This window comes from Aphidius gifuensis, linkage group LG6, assembly GCF_014905175.1.
Source record: "Aphidius gifuensis isolate YNYX2018 linkage group LG6, ASM1490517v1, whole genome shotgun sequence".
Classification (NCBI taxonomy): Eukaryota; Metazoa; Arthropoda; class Insecta; order Hymenoptera; family Braconidae; genus Aphidius; species Aphidius gifuensis.
Window position 1 is genome coordinate 5,980,131 of NC_057793.1, and position 23,104 is coordinate 6,003,234.

The 23,104-nt window shown below is 22.1% G+C and overlaps 2 protein-coding genes across 7 annotated transcripts in view; one reads left to right on the forward strand and one right to left on the reverse strand.

Annotated features, from left to right (window-relative positions):
• The first annotated feature begins 5,986 nt into the window (after positions 1 to 5,986).
• On the forward strand, positions 5,987 to 10,845 carry LOC122859040. Its single transcript, XM_044162380.1, has 2 exons — positions 5,987 to 6,815; positions 6,892 to 10,845. The coding sequence occupies exons 1-2, from the start codon at positions 6,249 to 6,251 to the stop codon at positions 10,816 to 10,818; spliced, it is 4,494 nt and encodes a 1,497-aa protein (XP_044018315.1). The 5' UTR covers positions 5,987 to 6,248; the 3' UTR covers positions 10,819 to 10,845.
• An 8-nt stretch (positions 10,846 to 10,853) lies between these two features.
• The window catches only part of LOC122859041 (fasciclin-3), a 151,097-nt gene continuing 138,846 nt past the window's right edge, over positions 10,854 to 23,104 (reverse strand). The window contains exons 2-12 of one of the 6 annotated variants that reach the window (XM_044162381.1): positions 21,626 to 21,940; positions 21,394 to 21,537; positions 21,127 to 21,318; positions 20,866 to 21,053; positions 20,467 to 20,620; positions 20,186 to 20,239; positions 20,027 to 20,044; positions 19,688 to 19,801; positions 13,515 to 13,542; positions 11,935 to 12,106; positions 10,854 to 11,578 (exon numbers count right to left, since the gene is read on the reverse strand). In XM_044162381.1, the coding sequence (XP_044018316.1) occupies positions 11,408 to 11,578; positions 11,935 to 12,106; positions 13,515 to 13,542; positions 19,688 to 19,801; positions 20,027 to 20,044; positions 20,186 to 20,239; positions 20,467 to 20,620; positions 20,866 to 21,053; positions 21,127 to 21,318; positions 21,394 to 21,537; positions 21,626 to 21,940 (1,550 nt within the window). In that variant the 3' untranslated portion in view covers positions 10,854 to 11,407. Of the gene's footprint in view, positions 11,579 to 11,934; positions 12,107 to 12,959; positions 13,182 to 13,514; positions 13,543 to 13,907; positions 17,831 to 19,687; positions 19,802 to 20,026; positions 20,045 to 20,185; positions 20,240 to 20,466; positions 20,621 to 20,865; positions 21,054 to 21,126; positions 21,319 to 21,393; positions 21,538 to 21,625; positions 21,941 to 23,104 lie in introns of those variants that run through there. The other 5 variants (XM_044162386.1, XM_044162383.1, XM_044162384.1 and 2 more) reach the window with 5 other exon arrangements.

Genomic DNA, 23,104 nt, shown 5'->3' on the forward strand with positions numbered 1-23,104 from the left:
AAAAGAAGGAGACATCTGATTTAAAAAAATTAATAATTTATAAAGTTCATTACTTTTTATCATTATCTAATCTAATATTATTAAAAAATTTAATTTACAAAGTTTAGAATAATTAAATTACAAAAAAAAAAAAAAAAGTTATTAAAAAATTATTAGTAAAATAATTTTAAATAATTTTTTTTGTCATTACAAAAATTTTTTAGTTATCAAATAATTATATTACACTGATATTATTTTTTTTTTTTTTTATTATGGCCTTGGTGACCTAATGTTAAAATATTATCAAACTGAAGATTAAAAAAATTTTTAGATAAAATTTATAAATACGAAATATGTTTATTTATTTACGTAATAATTATTTTTCCTTAATTTGATAATTTTTTTTTTTTTTTCTTCATTTATTGAAGGCTTTATTATTTTTTAAATTTTTTCAAGTATTTTTAGTTATTGAAGTTCTAGATTGTGATTTTATATTATCGATTATTTTTTTTTTATCATTCAAAGTGAAGGTTAGTCCTGAAAAAAAAAAAAAGAAATTAAATTTTTGAAAAATATTTTCAAGTTGTTATAGGTTTATTGGATATTAAATTTTGCATTTTATTATAAATTTAAAATCAGATATATTTTTTGATTATTCTTACCAGATAAATCAATGTCACTATCGAATGAACAAATTTCATCGCAATCAGAATTAATATCAGTATCATCTGATGTTGTTGATAACGACCAGATATTTTGATTTTTATATTTATTTATAGTTTTTATATTTTTTTTATAATTGTTTATGATTTCTTTGTAAGAAAAAAAAAGGAAATATAAAAATTTTAAGTAGTATTCTTGAAACAACTTACTCTTTATCATTTGGATATAAAAAAAAAAAAACTTTTTAAAAGGCAAACGGGATATGTTGGTATTATTACTTGAAAAATCATGGTCAAAATATTCTGAACACAAATTTCTTGGTCTAATTATATATCTTGGTAAATAATTTTTCCAGAAGAATCAAAAACATTCTATTGCGTATAATGAATTTAAATTTATCAGTATAAATATAAAACAATAAATAAATAAATATTGTATTCAATTATTTATTTATTTATTCATTCAAGTTTTAGATGAAATATTTTAAATTTAAAATACAATATCACGCGGATAAATTCAAAATAAATTGATTTAAAAATAACGTTGTATATTTATTTTATTAATTAATTTATCTACTTATTTAATTATTAATTTGTTTAATTATTTAATTCAAGTACTAGAATTTATTATCACAACTAAATATCATAGTCAAAATATTTTAAATTCCATAATAAAATATCTTGGTAAATAATTTGCCAAAAACAAAAAAATAAAAATCATCCTGTTGCGTGTATTTTTTTAAATAATCATTAGGTATTTTTTAAAATTTAAATTAATCATTATAAAAATATTTTTACCATTTTACCATATCTCAAAATTTATAATAAATAAATAAATATTTTATTTAACAATTTATTCATTTATTTTTTTTAAATTTACTTTTCATCATATTATCTTGGATAAATTTAAAACCCATTAATTAAAAAAGAAAATTAATTAGTCATTTGATATTATTGACTCGACTCTATTATTATTTTAAATTAAATTTTTTTAATATGTATCTTTTAAATCTAGCTAGTATAGTATAGCTAATAAATATTTTTTTAAATTTATTTTTATCCGAGGGTTATTCCCGCGTGGAAATTTTTGTTCAGAATATATGTTGTCATCAGGAGGATCAGGTTATTTTAACATACTTGATTGATTGTTGTTTTTCAAATTCATAGAAGGATCATTGACACATTGAGCATGTCTTGAAAGTGAATATTCATCTCTTGTTGAAATACCAGGTTTAATTCTTTCAACAAAATTAAACTCAGCATAATCTCTACATTTACCACTTAATCCAAAAATGCTTTTTTCATTTATTTTCACATCATCATCATCAATATCATCACACTCATCATCACCAAAATTACCAGTTTTAATTCTTCTTTTATATTTTTTATTAATTTTAACTTTTCCAAGTTTTTTTATTTCATCCTCAAATGCACAACAATTGTTTATCATCTTTTTTGACATTTTAATTATTATTTAAACCATCAAAAATTAATTCAGATAATATACATCAAGTTTGAGAAGATTATATACGAGTTAACAATTCATCTTGAAAGTAAAGCTGATGCTTTCAACAATCTCATTGTTTTGATAAAATGAAATTTTAATTTTTAAACTGAATAATACGAGGAAGCTTAAAGTGCCTGTTTAATCTTTTTAAATATATCCGTTTGTTCAACTTCCTGTAACAAGTTATAATAATAATAATAATTACAATGATAATAATAAAATTAAAACTTGATATATTTAATTTCCTGAATGACCATTCGTGACATAAATATTGATACTAAATTGCATAATTTTACTAACCCATTTTCTTTATAAAATAATATATTTCGTTATTTTTTATATTTAAAAATCAGGATAATTTAATGTGATTAATAAAATACATTATTTTTTATATTTGCACTGAAAATTTTAAACAAGCGGAAACATTTATTTATAAAAACCAGAATAATAAATATTTTTATTTTACTAAAAAACCTTGACTACACCAACGTATTATTTATTTATTTAACATTTAATTTCGTTTTAAAAAAATATATTTCATTACGAAAAAAAAAAAAAACTGATGAATAATTTTAAAACGCGGAAGAAAATACGAGAATTTGTTTTTCTAATAACTGAATGATGAGCTTGATGACTTCACATCAATTAGCATTTGTTTTTAATAATAATTATTTTATTTTTTAGATAAAATTCAATGAAATATTGAATTCATTGCTATCACAATATGTGATTTAAAAATTCTAGTTATAATTCCAAATTAAAAAAATAAAAAAAAGCCCAAAAAAAGAAGCTTGAATGATTTTTTATTACATTGTCAATTTAATTTATTACAATGTTAAAATAGTCCAGGTAAAGCTGTTATAAAATACAATAATTAAAAGTAATTAATGAAAAAAAAAAAAAACGAATAATAATATCAATTAAATACATGTTAAAGGATCAATTAAATAAGTGTGGATAAAAAAAATAATAATGGAGTCGAGAAACAAGTGGTTGATGGAACTGGCTGAATGTGACAAGGTCATATCCAACAAGGAAATTGATAAACATGGCTGGACAGCAAACGAGGTTACTGAAGCTGATGAAAACGTGTCTGATGATGAAGTAGATGAGGATCTTGAAACTGAACGTCATCGATTGAACAAGATTCTCGGTCTTCCTGCTGACACATATTCACTTACAAGGATTCAAACAAAATTACAAAATGACGCCAAATATGGCATTAAATCTGGTCATACACATATGAATATGATTAAATTTTCACCACTATCACGTGGCTTACAGGTAAAATATTAACAACAATAATAAAAATAATAAATTTAATTAAATGTGATATTTAATAGGGTGCTGCAATAGCAATTGCAGCATTTGCTACAACATCTCAATCAAAAGCAAGTTGTTGGACCGACACAATTATTGATGATATTATTGAAGATGGTGATACATGGTATTGTAAATCATATAATAATAATAAAACAACTGATCGTCGTTTATTAACAGTGCTAAATCTTTTACCATCATTAATAATACAAAAAAAAAATATTGTTTATATGAATATTGATGAAGCTGTTTATACTGGATCATTTCGTACAGATAATCCAACTGAAATGCATTTTGTAAAAGCAATTAAACTATTTTTTAATACACATAATGCTTGTATAATAACATCACCAATATTAAACATATCAATTTGGCGTGAAGATAAATTTTTAAATGCTTTTGATGCACAGCCAAGACTTGATAATTTAATTCCTGATAATGTAAATGGTTCAGTTAAATTAATGAAACTTGATAATTTAGATGATGTTATATATATTATACTTGAAAAAAGTAATATTGATAAAGAAAATTTTGTTATTTATCCAATTAGTATCAAGGCTAATGTTGTAATAAATCCAGATGACATTGATCATATAAATGAACCAGAAAGACGTCCAAGTGCATATAATATTGATAAAAAATTTCGTGCAATTGTCAAAAGTACATTTCATATTAATCATTCAAATGTAACAAGTGTACTTCAAGGACGTGGTCATTTAATAATATCAATTGCAGCAATTATTTATACAAAATTAATAAATGCTAAAAAATGGACAACACCGATTATTGATTTAATATTTAATCAATCACATATATTTATCATTGATTTAGCAAGAGTACTTGGTAAAAAATTTGATGATACTTTTGATATTAAAATTGATGATATATTTGGTAATATTTATCTTGGTATTTATCATTGTAAAATTAAATTAACAACAAATGTTATACCAGGTCAAGGTAAAAAAGGAAAAATTAATATTGAAATTGGTTTACGTGATTTTTTTAAAGATAATTATTGTGGTATATTGGAAATTAAAAAGATATATTATGCCATTTGGAAAGATGATGATAAGTATTATTATTTAGATCCATTTTCATGTGATGATGAGGGTTATAGAGTTGATAAAAATGATCCTGATAATAAATTGAAATATGAAAGTGCAAGTGGTTGTGTTATAATGAATAGTTCGATAAATGAATTAATTGAAATAATATTAGAAAATACTGGTAACACTGATAAAGATCCATTTTTCATTCATGGTATTAATGTATTGTATATTAAAACTAATGAAAATTCAAGAGAGACTATTGTTTATCGTGAAAAAAATACAAACCGTCGACCAATTGGTGTTGATAATGTTGTACCAATTAAAGATGAGTGTATTGTTGAAATTGATATGACACCAAAACCACGTTTAGATAATAATGAAAAAAATAAAAATATTTATTGTCAGTATCCAGATATTATGAAAAATGGTGATGATTATGTTTCTGTTAGACAACAAACTTCAGTGATGATAATTGATTATGAAAATGAAGAGTTGTTGAAATTTTATAAAATTATTAATTCAAATAGATTTATTATTCATGCATCAAGTAGTTGTATTGATGATAAATTTTTAGTAACATCACAGGGTCGTCAAGGTTTGTCGATGGCATTGTCAGCAATATATTTTTCAAAAATAAAACATCCATCACAATGGCAGACTAATGATTTAGATAAAATAATTTATTTTGGTGATAAAACACATGGTGAACTTGTTGATTGGATTTGTCGTGGAAGTCCTGAAATAAATGATGATGATGAAGATGAGGATGATGAAGATGATGAAGATGATGACGAGAATGACGAAGAAGAAGATGAAGAAAAAATACAAGAAAATGAAGAAAAAAAAGATGTAAAATTAATTAAAAAAATACCAAATTATATTGATATTAAAATGCTTCCAAAAAAATTGAAAATTGATAATAATACTGTTAAATTTAAAATAATAAAATCAATAATCGAGGGTAATGCTGATCCAATGGTAAATCTTGGTGAAGCATTTGAACAATATTTTCGTAAATACAATGAATTAATAATTGAAAATAAAAATTTAACATATATTATTTGGAAACAAGATGGTAATTATTTTACATTTAATCCATATGGTGGTGATGAAGAAGGCTGGAGATATTATGGTTGTCCAGCATCATTTGTTGTAACAGATAAAATAACAGAACTTGTTGATTTATTTTATGGTATATTAGAATTTAATGATAAAACATTTAAATTGCATTTTATTAATATTGAAAAAATTGGTCCAAATAATAAATACAAATCACCATTGAGTATTGATTTGACTGGTATTGAATTTGAAAAATATCAAACTGTATTTTTGCCTCTTACTGATGATGATATTTTGGCATTAAAGCCTCAAGGAAATAAAACATTAAAAGATAATGATGAAAGTGATGAAGATGAAGAGGGAGATGATGATGATGATGATGATGATGAAGATGAAGAAGATGATGATGATGAAGAAGATAAAAAAGAAAAAGATAAATTAGTTGAAGAAGAAAAAGAAGAAGAAGATGAAATTTTAGTTGATCCTCTTTTAATCGTTGAAGAACAAAATCATCCAGATACACCAAGTAAATTAAATTTATTTCTTTTAACAGCAAATATTAATTTACAAGATGAAATAATTGATCAACAAGCCAAAGAAGCAATTGAATATGAAAAATTAAAATACAATCATCCACCTCCATATGTATTGCCACAAAAAAAAGTATTAAAAATGCTTTTAAATGCTAAAAAAGCATCAAAATCAATATCATCATTGGTATCATGTTTTTCAATTGATTCAAAACTAGCAATTAAAACATATTTAACACAATATAATAATGACATTAATGCAATAATAACAAATGATAATATAACATCAACAAAGCTAATTAAATTACCAAAAAAAAAATATTTAATATCACGTATATCACCAATTGGTTTTACTCCACTTCGTGCAATTAATGATATATTTATTCATGATGAAAATGATGATATTATTAATATGAAAAAATGTCAAGATAAAAATTTAATAATTCAAAATGAAAATCTTTGTTTTTCTAATGAATTAACAAAATTTACAAATGATAATAATATTAAACCATTGATTATTCCAATTGGTCCAATTATTAAAACTCCAATATCAGTTAAAATTGCAAAACCATGTATGAAAAATAATAAAAAACGTCAATGTAAACTTTCAGCTGATGAAAGAGACAATTTAAAGTTGGATAAAATTGTTTGTTATACTGAGGATATACTATTTAACATGCTTTTTCCAATGAAATCAATAAACAATGAGGTAATTTATATTTTATATATATTTTTAAATTAATTATCATAAAAAAATGTAATTTATTTTATTTATTTTTTTGCAGAATGAACAATTTAAAATTGTAGAAAATAACAGAGATATAGAAACAGCTAATGATGGTAAAAAAAATTCATCAATATCAATGAATGCCAATAGATCATCAGATGAATATATTGATACACAATCATTGATAGAAAATGAAGATTTTATATCAACAAACAATGATAGTATATTTATAATATCAGCAAATATGAAACTTGAAAATCGTAATAATAAAGAAGAACATCATCATAAAGCTTGTTATTATGCAGCAATACTTTGTATACTTGCTAAAACAGTTAAAAATATTCATGAATTTTATGGAAGTTTGTTGGATCAATTGATAATTTTGGCAAGTAAATATTATAATAAAACTGGTTTATTACGTTATAAACAAGTACGTAATTTTCGTAATATAAATATATTAAATATAAAATTTAATATTATTGTTAAACAAATAATATATGCTGATCCAGAAAATTATGAAAATGATTTATTAACAAATAAAATTAAAGAATATTTATCAAAATATCCAAGTGGTATATTAATATTTGATAATGCATCATATGCATTTTGGTTTTCAAATGGATGTTATTATATATTTGATCCATATCCATGTGATGATGAAGGTCATGCCAGTGACACTGGTACTGGTTGTGTATTAAAATATTGTAAGCTTGATGATATGATTGATAAAATAAGTAATTACAGTGGTGTTGATGTGACAAAACCATACAGAATACATAACTTATCAATTGGTCATATTGAAATGATTAATCATGATGATAATAAAAAAACTAAATTTACTCTAAAAGAAAATAATAAATCAGATGATGAAAATGCATATGAAAAAGAAGATTATCATGATGTTGTTGATGCTGATAATGATGATGATGATGATAAGAGTGAAGATGACAACGAAGAAGAACAAGAAATTTTAAAATCAAAAAGTCAAGAATCATTGATTGAATTAACATCATGGCTTGATGAAGTTAATAAAAATAAAAAATCAAATACTAATTTAACACCAAAACCAGCTTATGTTGCTTTAAATAATTTACATGCATCTGTATTAGAAGTTACAGTTGTTGAAGATGACATAACACAAGCAATATTAACACCATTTAAATTATCAAAAGATAAAAATATAACAAATGAATATATAAGAAAAAAACCATACATAAGAAAGTTTAATAAACAATCAATAATATTATTACCAATTGATTTATGTATTATATCATGGTCTTGTATTATTGATCCATCAAAATGGAGTGAAAATATAATTAAAGCAATTTATGAAACAAGTAAAGACATTTCATTTGATTGTTTATTATCATCTGAAGATTTTACTGTTGATAATATGATTGATGGTATGTTAACTGAATTTGAAATTGGTAATTATAATTTTAAAACTGTATTTGCACCATTACATATTGGTAAATTATATTCACATCAAGGATGGAATTTATCAATGTCATTAAAAAAAATATTTGATAATTCAATTTATACTGGTGCTATTATATTTTGTGGTACTTCACATATTGGTGTTATGAAAAAGCTCAATAAATTATATGCATGGTGGTGTATTGATGATACTAAAAATATAAAAATAATAATGTCTGATAATATGGAAGATTATTTAAAAATAATAATACAAAAAATTAATATAACAGAAGAAATTGAATTTAAAATAAGAATAATAACAGTGTCATATGCTAAAATTTTAGATCCAAATTGTAGTGATATTGGTGGTTTACATGATGAAATAATGCCATCATCATCATTACCACAAATTCATCAAAATAATAATGGTCCATATGATTTACATGCAATATTTAAACCAACGATACCTGGTTTAAAGCCAATTTTTGTCTTTGGAACTGTTGCACTGGATTCATTTGATATTATCAATGAGCCAAATGTAAAACGTTGTTATTTTGTTGGCATATTATCGGTGATGATGAAGAGAGATATTATACAAAGTCCAATGCCAAGTATCATTGATAAAATAATAAAACTATCTGAAGATTTATATCGACAATTTAACCAACCAAAATATCATACTGAACACATCATTCACAATGTCAATTTGATGAATAGAATATTTGAATTTCGTGATGTTGCATCGAGTCTTAATGTTTTACATAATAATCATGAAAAAAATAATTTTTTTTCTACTGTTAAAAAAGAGTTAAAAAAATATTTTAATAAACACAATGATGGTGTTATACATTTTTCAAATTGTTGCTATGGTTTTTGGTATTCACAGTCGACAAATTGTTATTATTATTTGGATCCTTATAGATGTAATGCTAAAGGAAAGAGACAACTAAATAATATTGGTAATAGTTGTTTAAAAATATTTTCTACGTTATGTCAAATGATTGAATCAATGAGCAAAAATAAAATAAATAATACAACTGGTTTTTTTATTCATCAAATTCATATTGAATCAATAAATGCATTGACTGATAAAAATTTTAAAGAAGATTTTATGTGGATTTATCTTGATTATCATTGGAGTTTTAGTCATCAAAAATTACCATCTGTTTTGGATAAAAAACTAGATAATAAAACTAATAAAAAACGTAAAAAAAATGATAATATTTGTAAAAATTTAAATGATGATAATGATCAAAATAAAAATATATTATATTGGAATAATTATGTTATTGAAATTCCACAATTGATATATTCACTTTGGGGAACAATTGGAACTTATGATGAACGTTTTGCAAATCGTATTGGTAAAAATAAAATGGCAATTTGTATATCAATAATTGCAATGCAAAATTTATGTCATCCATCAAAATGGACATCAGCAATATTAGATTCAGCTGTTATTTGTGGTGATTGTTATTACATTGAAAGTATAAAAAATAAACGAAATAATTTAATGGATAATGATGGCTTTAATTTACAGTCATGTTTTAAAATATATCCTCACATTTGGAAAATTAAATATTTACCAAAAAAATGTGGTGTACTTTATGATAATAATGATAAATTATCATTAGCTGTAACTTTAAAGCTAGCACTTGAAGAATCAAATAATATATTGTTAAATTGTGATAATATAACAATTGGTATTATTAAATGTGAAGATGGTTATTATGCTGTTGATCCATGTTGGACTGGTCCACCATTATTTATAAGAAATCATGGAGCTGTTTATGTATTAAGATGTAGAAATATAAGTGCATTAATTTATGCATTAATTAAAATGATTAATACAAATTTACGTCTTGAATTTAATATAACACCAATTATATTTGAATATAAAAAAGAAATTTGTAAATCATCAAATGTTAAAACAATGAAAAAAAAAATATTTATGGAACCATTAGATACAAAACCTGGTTTTACTCGTGGACCATGTACTCCAGTGCCTGGTTCAATTACTGCTGGAAATCAAGATATCTATTCAGAGTACAAAAATAATATTAAACTTGGAATGGAACATGGTAGTGAACTAGAAAATCCAATTATTCCATCACCAATTCCACATCTCAGTGATGAAAGAACCAAGAATTTTATGATTAGCACAAAATGGCATAAATATTCTGGTCAAAATCAACCACGAAAATCATCATCTCCCATTGATGACATCAATATCTATGATAATCCTAAAATGACATCTTCATCACCTTCATTTCTTGATGTTTGTGATGACTATCCAAAGACAATTGATTTCATTGACGATAAATTAATTAAATCAAAAATTAAGCAGCAAAAAAATAAAACATCTCTTTCGATTCCTTTGGATTGTCTTCCACCAAAGAAATTTATATTAAAAGAAAATAAAAAAGAATATAAAAAAACAATTGCTGAAATGTCAGATGATGTTTATAAAAATTATCAACATCAGTCAAAAGTTGAGAAGAAAACTGATGAACAATTAGATGAAGATCTTGATGAAAAATTAGTTGAAGATGTTGATAAGTCACCTTGAATAAATGATAAATAAATAAACAAAAAAATTATCTATTTTATTTATAAATTATAATTTTTCCTTTATTATTATTTATTATTATTTTTTTTTTATTCAATAAAATAAAGACGTACAAAACAATACTTGGAAACTTAGATACATATCGGACGGTTGATCTTACTCGTAGCCTCGAGTTTTACATATAAATTTTTTGTAAATTTTTTTTTATTTTTATATAACAATAATTATTATGTTGATTGTAAAAAAAATTAATAGTTATAAAAAAAGCACGACAATGCACAAGTTACACACAATTAAAAAACGATAGAAAAAAATTACTACAAATGACAGCATTTAATTATTATTATTTTTTAAATTAATTATTTTCAATTAAGTACGTTATTAGCGCCAAAGATGATTTGAAATAAAATCTACAGTTCGATACTGTGCACCTTTATTATTAAAAAAAAAATAAATATAAAATATTGAAGTTTAAAAAAATAATAAAATTCATGACAATAATTTAATGAGAATTTTATAAATTTCATGATATTAATATCATTTTTATAAATAGTATTCAAATAAGATTTTTAATTGTTAATTCTTATTATTATTTTGTATCTTTATCTTCGGTTTTAGTATATAATATTTCAGCATACTCGGTTTTGTCATCACTAACTCGTCTTGGTGTTGAAACAAGTTCTTTCTGCGTCAAATCAAGTTCCGCATAAACCAATCCACATGGATTTATTTTTTGAGTGACGTCAATTGTTTCTGGTATCTGAGAAGTAAAAAAAAAAAAATACAAAATCATAAATTATATTTTATTGTTAGTAACAAATACGATATGAAAAAAAAAAATTTTAATTTCATCGAAACAATAAATAAAAATGTACAATATGTTTTTTTAACATTTTATTTTCTCATGTTTAATTTATAACAAAAAACAATGACACAATTATTCATTAATTCTTTGTAAAAAATAACATGTTATTATCATGAAGATAATTGTTATAGAAAAAAATAAAATAATTAAAAAATTGTATCATTTTTAAAAATAATGTTTTCTTGTTATTTATGAATAAATGTTTAATAAAAAAAAAATTTAATAATTAATTATTTATGTAGAAAAAATACCTTTTCATCATCAACATTAACAACGGTTCTCATGGTATCAGTATCAGTGCCCGATACTTTGTCCTTGTTACGACGAAATAATTGTGAAAAAATAATCCTTGGTTTTTTCGAATTTCCAGATGAATTGTCAACCTCACTTCTCGAGTAACGTCCGGCACTTTCTGTGTCGCTTCTAATTTATTAATTTGTTAGTTATTTTTAATTGCAAATATATTCTTTTTTTTTTTTATTAAATGATAACCATGTATTTTATATATTTCGATATGATAATTAATTTTTTTATCAATATTATTATCGTATTTAATTAATAAATTAATAAATTAAAATGAAAAAAAAAAAAAAGACATGTCTGATCTATAAGATATAAATATTTATGATATAATTTCAAGTGAAAAATTATGAATATTAATTGATTATAACTATATGATAAAAGTGTGCAACTTTTGTGATAATAATGCTTGTAATTAAAATCTACTTTTATTCAATTATCATTTACTGATTTTATATTTTTATATAATAATAATTGTCATTAAATTGACACTTTATGTCATTAAATACTACCTTTAATTATACACAATTTAAAATCAATTAATTTTTCAAACTGTTAATTAGAGACTGATCATATAATAACTACTTTACTCAATTATTTTTCAAGTACATCTTTTTTTTTTTCTTTTTTATATTTAATTTTTACTGCTTTAATAATTATTGATATATATTTATTTATCAGGGTATTTAATTAAATATTTTATGTATTTTTATTGTAAAATAATTATATTTATTTATTGATAGCCATTTGAATTTAATTGAAATTGACTATTGAAACCTGATCAATTTAAAATTATTTCTATTCAATGTAATTGATATAAATAAACAAAAATATAATATGAAAATTTATTTATTATGTTTTATTGTTTTGACGTATTTATATTATTGATGTGTTAATAAATAAAGCAAACCTAAAAGCATTTTATTTAAATAAATAATAGCATAATATAAATTTGAAAAAAAATATAGCAATAGTGCCGGAAGGTGTATCCAATAATCTACTTTGATCTAAAAATAAAATTGATAATAAATACGCGGTAGTTATTAAAAGAATATATAAACTGTTAATTAAAAAAAAAAATAAAAAAAAAATTTTTTTAATAATTTATTCTTGCCTTTCCCCGGTTGTATTGGCACCCCCGGTTTTTGGCTTGTAGAAACGAAGAAGTTTAATACTCGATGCCGGATCCTCTACATCTCTGTAACGGATTTTTTTTTTTTTTTGTTTTTTCTATTTACAAATCTAAGTTAATATCAATACGCGTTTTTATTTGTTATAAATAATTCAATGCTAAAGCCATTGCAATATTTAAAGATAATAATAAAAAAAAATTTCTAATTAAAAATTTATTAGTAACACACGAAACACGCGTAATTTAGTAGAAAAAAAAAATAAAAAAAAAATAAAATTAATTGTAATAGATAGTAAATAAAAAAAATAAATAAAAAATATAAAAATTTATTTATAAAAAAAGCGTGTATTCCGTGCATGGCAATTTTTAGTGGGTCGAAATTTTTGATGAAATACTCACGATTCACCGATATTCCTGGTCGAGCCATCTGTAAAATAATTAATTAAAAATATAAAATTTATTTGTTTATATTTTGCAATAAATGTCTATTTTTTTTTTTCAAATAAAAGCAGTGATAGGATCGTTTGGAATACATCATTCAATCAATATATTATTTATGATTTTTTTGTATAATTTTATATTTATTTTTTTGTATTGAAAACAACTGTATTTCAAAAAAAAAAAAAAAAAAAAATCATACCTATAAGTTGCAATATCGCTGCAATTGGTGAACTTATAATTGATACATTTTATTACATTATTATAATTAATTTATCTCGTAATATATTAATTTTTTTTTTTTTCCTTAACCTTACAATGATGAATGGAATTTTAATTATGCCTATTGCATTGTTTTATTTTATTATTTTTTTTATTTTTTGTATCTACACATGCAGATTGAAAATGCCATCAACAGTCATATCCTTTTTTTTTTTTATTTCATTTTTATATTCAGACCAACAACTCATTTCGTATCGTTTTAATTAAAAGTTTTTCGTTTATTTTTTAAATTTAAAAATGACCTCTGATATATATATATATTTTTTTATTGGTAAATTGTTTCAATCAAATAACAAAATTATTGAAAAAAATTATTGTAAAATTGTATCAAATGGTTCAACACAAAAGAAATTATGTTTTTTTTTTTTTCGAATCTGATTGATTAAAATTTTCTTTGTTGATTCCTTTTTTTTTTTAAATAATATATATGTGGCTTTTGTAATTTTTAATTTTTAATTGTTGTATCTTTAGCTTGTTTATTTATATATATATATCATGTACTCCATTGTATGGCCAACGATCATGCTTATGAATTTTTTAATAAACAATTTGTTTTTAAAAATTTTAATATATATTTTAGTTTTAATTTAAAATCCATCGAGTATGTGTGATGATTATCTAGTATTTTTATTTTCATCATCTTAATACCATTTATTTAAATATTAATTATTTTATTTATTTAAAGCGAGTCACTTCCCACAAATAATATATATAGATTATTTAAATGACTTTGGGCCATTTTTACATCGGCAGATATAAACAATTTATTTATACTTGATTTTTTTCTTTTAGCATGATCATTGTGTTAAAAATTAAGTAAAATACCAACACGGTTGATTAAAATTATCCTGTTAATAATTATCTTAAATATCAGTGAAAATAATTATAAGGAAAAATAAAAAATACAATTAACTTTTTTTTTTTTATTATAATATTATGAATCTTATTACGCAAAGATTCTTTGTACATTTTAAAATGTTTTTTTTTTTTTTTTATTTTCTTGATTTATAGATATAACTAATCTTACAGTGTAAATTATTTTTAAAAAATTTTTTTTCTTAGTATTTTATTTGAATAATTGAATTACGTTTTTTTTATTTTTTTTATTTTCTTCAAGAATTTTTCCATGATGATTAAATTGATAAATCATTTTTTATATTTTAACGATAATTAAATTTGAAAATTTTACTTGGCTTTGGCAGTGTTTTTGAAATTGTTTGTCGTTTTTTTTTTTTTTTTTGATATTTATGATTGGACCAGTGCTAAATTGATAATCAATTTTTAATATTTTTTAGTTTATGTTTTTTTTTTTATAAAATATATATAACTTTAAAATTGTTAAACATCAATTCGGATATATATTTGTTAAAATTTTAAAAATTCATTGAAACATTTGAAGAAGAAAATAAAATAAAAAAAAGAAAATAAGTAAATCTCAATTATAATTTCATAAATGAGAAACATTTTAATATGATTTATAAATTTTTTTTTAATATTAATTTTCTCTATTAAAACTTGACAATATTTAATGATGATGAATTTTTTTTTTTTATTATTCTCTTTTATTATATTAAAAACATTTATAATTTATTTATTATGTTGACAAAGTGCTTACATTTAACAGCTCTATATAATCCTCGTTCTCTATTTTTTATTTTTTAATATTTTCTCTGTTAATATGGATAACGATAGGTCCTCGACATTATGGATGCAATTTACTTATTATTTATTGCAAACCAAGTGCCTTTGACACAATTATAATAATCACATCGCATTATTATTATTATTATTAATATTATTCAGCTATTTATTATTATAATAATATTTTTTTTGTTTTTATTTTTCCGCAGTATTTATAATATATCTTATTTTTTTTTTTATATATATATATTTTAATATATACAACACAAAGTTATGTGGCCCTTTAATCGACAGACAAATACTTTTATTAAGGATTCAAATAATAATAAAAATAATAATGTTAATTGAAAATTTAATTAAATTGTGTATTCAGTGTATTTGAATAATATAAAAAAAAAATTTGTTTAATTAATTTTTAATTGAGAGTGCGCTGAAATTAAAATTGAACGAGGATTTTTTAAATTTTATTTATAGTATTTTTGTTTTTTTTTGATGTTTGTTATAAATAGTCATAAGAACAAGTAAAAACTGCCATTACAAAAGTACAAATAATCGTTATTGTCGAAGTAATAAATTGAATAAAAAAATTATTGATTTTTTATTATTTATTAATATAACTAATTATTATTTTCTTTTATTTTCTTGTAAATTAATTTAATTTTAAAATAGTGCATTGTAAAAAAAGCATTATATTGAATAGTGATGATTTTTTAGAAATCATGATTATTACAGCTTATGATAATCTTTGAAATAAACTGCTGTGAAAAAAATGATAAATTAAAATTTAATATTAATAATTATATTTATTAATTTATAATTAGCATTATTTCAACGTTAAAAAAAAGGAAAATTATTTTTTTCGTTTTTATATTTTTATTATTACAAACATTGTATATGAAAGGAAATAAAAAAGTTGTTGATATTTTTTGGAATGTTGTTGTTTTTTTTTATCGTTGAAATATTATAATTATTTTTCTCAAGTACAGTTTATTAATAATAAATTGTTAATAATCAGTCCGAGATAATATTTAATGAGATAAAAAATGCATTTAAAAAAAGGCTGTGATTATAAAATAAATTATTAATCTAACTTATCAATTATTAGTTTTTATGCAAAACAAAAAAAACAATTTTCTATTGATAAATTAAATTTATCTATATTAAAAAAAATATTTATGACAAAAAAAAATCTACATAAATTAAAAAGAGATTCAATTGAGATTCTTTTTTTACTTTTTTTTTCTTTTGTTTTGTGAGAACAATAAAATGTAATCACACACAAACACTGGTGCACATTAATTGAAAAGTAACTTACGAGCTAAAAAGAATACAAATGTGAACAAAAAAAATAATTATTAAAAAAGAAAAAAAATAATAATTGGAAGGAATGGTTTAGTACAAATAAAGCAGTGTTAATCTCAAACAAACGATTGATCTTTTTGTTTTTTTTTTCTGGAAAATAAATAATAATAAATATGAAAAAATTAATTTTTTATCGTTAAATGAAATTTGACATTATTAGATTATAAAATCGACATTTTTTTTTTAAACAAAAAAATCAATAAATAAATAGATAAATAAATAATTAAAATTTATTTACTTTTTTAATTCCACGATAGATTGATATTTGAAAAAAAAAAAATACATTTACACAATGAAAATAATTAAATTAAAATAACAGCTGCCTGAATATCAGTCTATCGCGATATTAAAAAAAAATTTAATTTCATTTTCAAATCCATATTTATTTATTTATTTAATTTTCAGTTTGAAAAAAAAAAAACTTATCTTTTTTTTTCCACGGATTACAAAAAGTCTATATAATTATTATTTTCCATCGTTTTTTTTTTTTTTTTTATCCCCGCAAATAACGAGTATTAACATTTTAAAATTTTAAGATTATTTTTCTAGTTCTCAGTATTATCTCAATTAAAGAGATAACAAAGTAGCGCACTCTTTAAATTAAAGAAAAAAAAAGAAAAAAAAATTTTTTAAATATCATTTATTGGGCATGACACTCACAATAAAAAACATTTAAATATATTATTTTTTTTTCTTTTTTTTATAATGTTTTTAATAAACATTTTAAGTTTATTTAATTTAATTTTTTTTTTGTTAAATTGAAATTTATTACACGGGTGTATCCGTCTTCTTTTCATCCATTCTTTTGACGTCCTTGATGTCATTTTTTCCATTAACATATTCCGTACTAGCATGAATTGGATTTTCCTGTCCTCCATGTGGTATTTTTTCATCATAATGTGGTGCTTCAAAATCATTGTCATCAGGTGTTATATGTGCTTCACTTCCAGCACCAGCACCACCAGCAGTCTCCTCATCATTGCGACGTCTCGCTGCAACAAGCAACGCCACGATCGGTCAAGGCAATAGCGAGTGTATGTGTGTATATATTTTTTTTTTTTTTTGTGTGTTTTTGTATTTAAATGCATGTTTATTAATACGTGCGTATGATAATTAATATAATGGAAAAATATTAAATATATAATATAAATAAATAAAATACATGGTGAGAAAAAATAACAAATTTTATTAAATATTCAAATTCAATTAAAATGGGGTGAATAAATAAAAATTTAAATATAAAAAACAAATAAATAAATAAATTTTTTAATTTTATATTGTATTTTTTTTTTGCATATATGAACTGCAAATATTTTTACATGCTAAATATTGAAAAAAAAAAAAAAGGAAAATTTGTATTGTAAATTGTTGGATTTAATTATTTATTTATTTATTTATTTATTTATATTTTTTAATTCAATTTAACTGGTAAATGTAAATTATTATTTTTATTATTATTATTTACAGGGATATTTGCAAAAGTGATGATGATTTGTTGATGCAATTGGAGTGAGAATGCAACACATAAATATTAAATATATATGCATGATTGTTTTATTTATTTTTGCTTTTTCATATTTATTTATTTAATGTTTATTTAATATTTATATAGGTAATGCGTGGGGATGATAATCATTACAATGATGAGGAAATAATCTATATGAATTATTACGACAAATAACATCAAGATTTTAATAATAAGCTTTATAAAATAAAATGAAAAAATAAAAATAAAACATGCTTGAGCTGAAAATTAAAAAAAAATATCAGGCTTTTTAAATTTGTTAAAAAAAAAAAAAAAAAAATTAATTAATCTTTTTTTAATATTAATTTTGTTATCAAATGAAAAAATTTAAAAAATATTTCAATCGATTGCACTTGCCTTTGCCGATTTTAGGGGTTGCTTGTTACATTAACATAAAAAATTTTTTTTTTTTTTTTCTATTCAAATCCCCTTTTACATTTAAAAAAAGTTTAATATTTTTTTTTTTTTTAAATAATAATGGAAAGTATAAAATTTTTTCCATGCAGGTTACATCAACTTTCAACTGAATTCATAACTAATCTATTTTTTTTTTTTTATAAGGCAACTAGATAAAAAATATTTGTATGAAAAAAAAAAAAAAGAAATGAAAGACTATTATTTTTTCTCTCATTTTTTTTTTTTTTTTTGTAAAATAGTTATCATGAATTTCTATCTCTACTTGCGATGACAGGTTGAATATATTTTTTTTTTTAAAAAAAAGAACAACAAACAGGATGAGCGATGAACAAATAATACTATTTTTTTTTTTTTTTTTCAATTTAAAATTAATAATGGATTTTTTTTTATCTAAAAAATTGAAAAAAAGGTTTTTTTTTTCGTTTATTATGCTGTCTGAGGTGACTTACCCCTGGACAGTGTCCATACGCATGGATTATGCTGACTCGTGTCCGTAAACTTTACTTGGCTCGACTTGCATGCTGTCCTATTTTGGTGTAGCCGCACAACACACAAGACATTGTTTTTGTTTTTTTTTTTTCATCACATAATTTTATATATATTCGACAATTTCTATTATTATTAATTTCCTCTTTTTACACACATTTAAAATAATCATAATAATTATCAATAAACACCACATACAAAATAAAAAATAATTTATATTTTTTGGGGATTTAAAATTGATTTGATTGAATTATCCAAACGTTGATGATTTTTTTAAATAATTTATATAATTAAACATTTGAGGATGTAAGGATATTAATTAGACAGGACATAAGTGTAATTTGCATTATTTTTTATCTTAAAATATTTTAAAGTTAATTGATTGTCGGATTAATATTTTAGACATCCGATAATAACTCACCTGCAAAGCACCAACGCCCAGTTGCACGAGCAAAGACACCAATAAATACAAGTAGACAAAGTGCCAATGCTGCAACGACAATTCCAACAATATGAACAGCACCAAAACCAGAACCTGTAATCATCAATAATCATTAGTATCAAGTTATATTTAAAAAAAAACAAAAACAAACAAATTAATTTTTTGTTTTGCATATAAATAGCTGATTGCAGTACTACACTTTTTTTCTTTCAATTTAAATCTACATGCTGTTATATTATTTTTTAACGAATCAACTTTTTTTCAAGTGAAAAAAAGCAAAAAAAAAAGCAGTACAATATAAAATATGAAATTTGATACCAAGCACTGTTGTGGATGCTGCATGAAAAGCACAGAAAAAACAATCATGAAAAAACTTTTAATGAAATTAAAAAAAAAAAAAAATCAATTGTTAATAAATAAAAATAAATAAATTATTATTTTTATTTATATTTTTCATTGAATAAGGTTTAAATTTACCTAGAGTTTTAATACTCGCTGAGAGTCTTTCATATAGACCAGCAAATTGTCCTCCTGCGTGAGCATGCAGTGAATTGTTTTTTTTTTTAATTTAGACTTTTGCAATTTTTTCAGTGAAATATTAATTAACAATATATTTAAAAAAAAAAAAATCACACGTGATATTTAGCTTGACAGTGAATGTGTGTGTAACTCAGGTGAAATTTGTTTCATTTTTTTAGTGTTGTTAGTAAAAAAAATGTACATAAATTTTATATTTATAAAATAAAAAACAAACTTACTTTCTGGTTCTGTTGATGTTGAAATTTTGATTCTATATGGTGCTGCAGTACCTTCATAATTTTTAGCAACAAGTGTATATTCATTTTCAGTATCAGATTTTTGAACACTGTCAATTTCCAATTGGGCAAGCCATTTTCCAGTGAAGCCATTTCCCTATTAAAATAATCAAAAGCAAATATTAAAATATCATTTTTATACTTAATTAAAATATACAAGTTAATAATTTAAATTTCATATTAATTATATTTTTCATTAATTTAAATAAAATCAAATTAATTCTTGATGTTTATAGCTATGGTAATGTTAATTCGTAGCTTTCAAATATAAATAATATAAAACATTTCGTAGATAAACCAAAAATTAATACGTTAATTTATAATAGTTTTTTTTTAATTTACCACTGGTTCAATAGGTAAAACTCTCATACGTTGATTTTGATAAGGACCAACTTTGATTTCTTGATTATTAACAGACCAAACAAATTCTGGTTGTGGATTAGCATCAATTTCAACTTTGATTGTTTCAACATGTCCAATTCTAAAGCCATAATGTTGAATTGGATGTTCTTCAATTGGCTGTGGTTCATCTGTTGTATAAATTATAAAAATATTAATTTAATAATCATTAAATAAATGACAACAAAAAAAGGCATTACTTACACCAAACTTCAACTCTTTGTTTGATTGATTCAAGTGGATTTTTAAGTGCAACATGATTTGCAATACATTTAACTTCTTTGTTATTATCATTAACTTGCATTGTACGTTTTGCAGTACCTCTAGTCATTTGTGAATTATCCTGGACACCATTATTGTATGATGGTTTATTTTCTTCTGGTAAAAGTTCATCACCTTGAATAATAAATAAATTAATTAATAAATATATATAAAATAATAGCTTAATAAATTAATAATAAAATTATTTACCAAGATAAATTGAAATATTTGCTGCAGGACGTCCAGTTTTAACAGAACAAGTGATGATCATTGTCTCTCCTTTTCTGTATGTGTATGGATATTTTGAATTAATTTCAGTTCGGCTAAGCTCAAGTTGTGGTTGTCCAGGTGCCTCTGTTAAAAATTATAATTATATATTAATATTATTTCTATTTTTTTTTGCTTAATATTTTGATAATTATATAGCTGAATTAATACTAACTTGCAACAACAACTTCACGAACAGCTAAACCACTATGAAGTCCAGCTGACATATCACACGTCCAATTACCATTATGTTTTTCTTCAATAAATGGAATTCTAGCAATACATTCACCTCTTTCAAGATTTGAACCATCATAATTAACTCCATCTTTTGTTGCATTTTTAAATCCTGATGTTAATGATACATAATCTTTATTTGGAGGATTTATAATACATGAATGAGGTGTATTTGCTGTCCAACATCTGATGGTCAAATTTCCACCTTCACGAACAACTGGTGCTGACAGTTCCATTTCAACTTTTAACCCGGCTCCTATAATAATTAAAAAAATTAATTTATTAAAATTAATTCAAGACAAATTTAAAAACTTTTGATTAATTATTTTTTTTTTTTTAAATTTTTTATTCAACATAAAATTATTGATAAATGTATTTTTTTTATTTTTATTTTTTACTTGAGTTATCATTGATATAAAAATAAAAAAATAAGACAACTGAATATGATACACCTGAGGCTAATACAAATGCCATTTAAGATAAAAAATAAAATATTGTTCCAAGTAAATCTTTCATCTTGCAGGTGTTGAAAATAAAAGGAAAAAAAAATTGATGCTTTGGAATGCATCATGCAGTTATCAAGTACACACCCTCTCTCCCTGTCTCTCTTTATTTTTATCTCTCTGTAAACTCTTCAGCATTCTTCATTTCTCATATAAAAGAAAAGCCATGTTCGTATCATCAAAAAGACACGCCAGCAACATGAGATTTACGAGAACACATAAAAATAAGTTAAAATTAAAAAAATAAAAAATAAATTCATGTTTGTATTATTAAATCTTTGTGTCATTCAATGCACATGGCATCACAATATTCATTTTGATTTGGTAAATTCATTTAAAGGCTTGTATTTTTGAGATATAATACAGTAACTTATAGATTGAGATTTTTTTTTATATTATATTAAAATGCAAAAATGATTATGTCATATAAAAAATTCATCAAGCATAGATTGTAATATTTTTTTAAGCCTTTCATTTGAAAGTTTGTTTTGCGGAAATTTATAAATATTACATAATAATTAGCTTTTGTTTCAAATTCACGCTTGAAATGACGTTTGTTTAAAGTTATATATTTCTTGTTCATACAATTTATATAATAGTAATAATAATGCTTGGTCTTTTAAAATGAGAATATAAGAAAATAGTGAAATTGCTAAAACACAAGCTAGTAGAAAAAAAAAATACACCACAAAAATACCAATTACAATTGTACAACAAAAAAAATAAAGTACTGTTGTTTTGTTTAATTAAAAAAAAAAATAATCAATTGTGGTGAACCAGGCTAGAAGTAAGCAAAAAAAAAAACTACTTTAAATAGCATATTTAGATGCCATTCACTCGCTCTAATTTGTTAATATTTTTTCTCTGTTGTCAATGAAATAAATAAATTATGAAATATTTTTTAAAAATCTACAAAA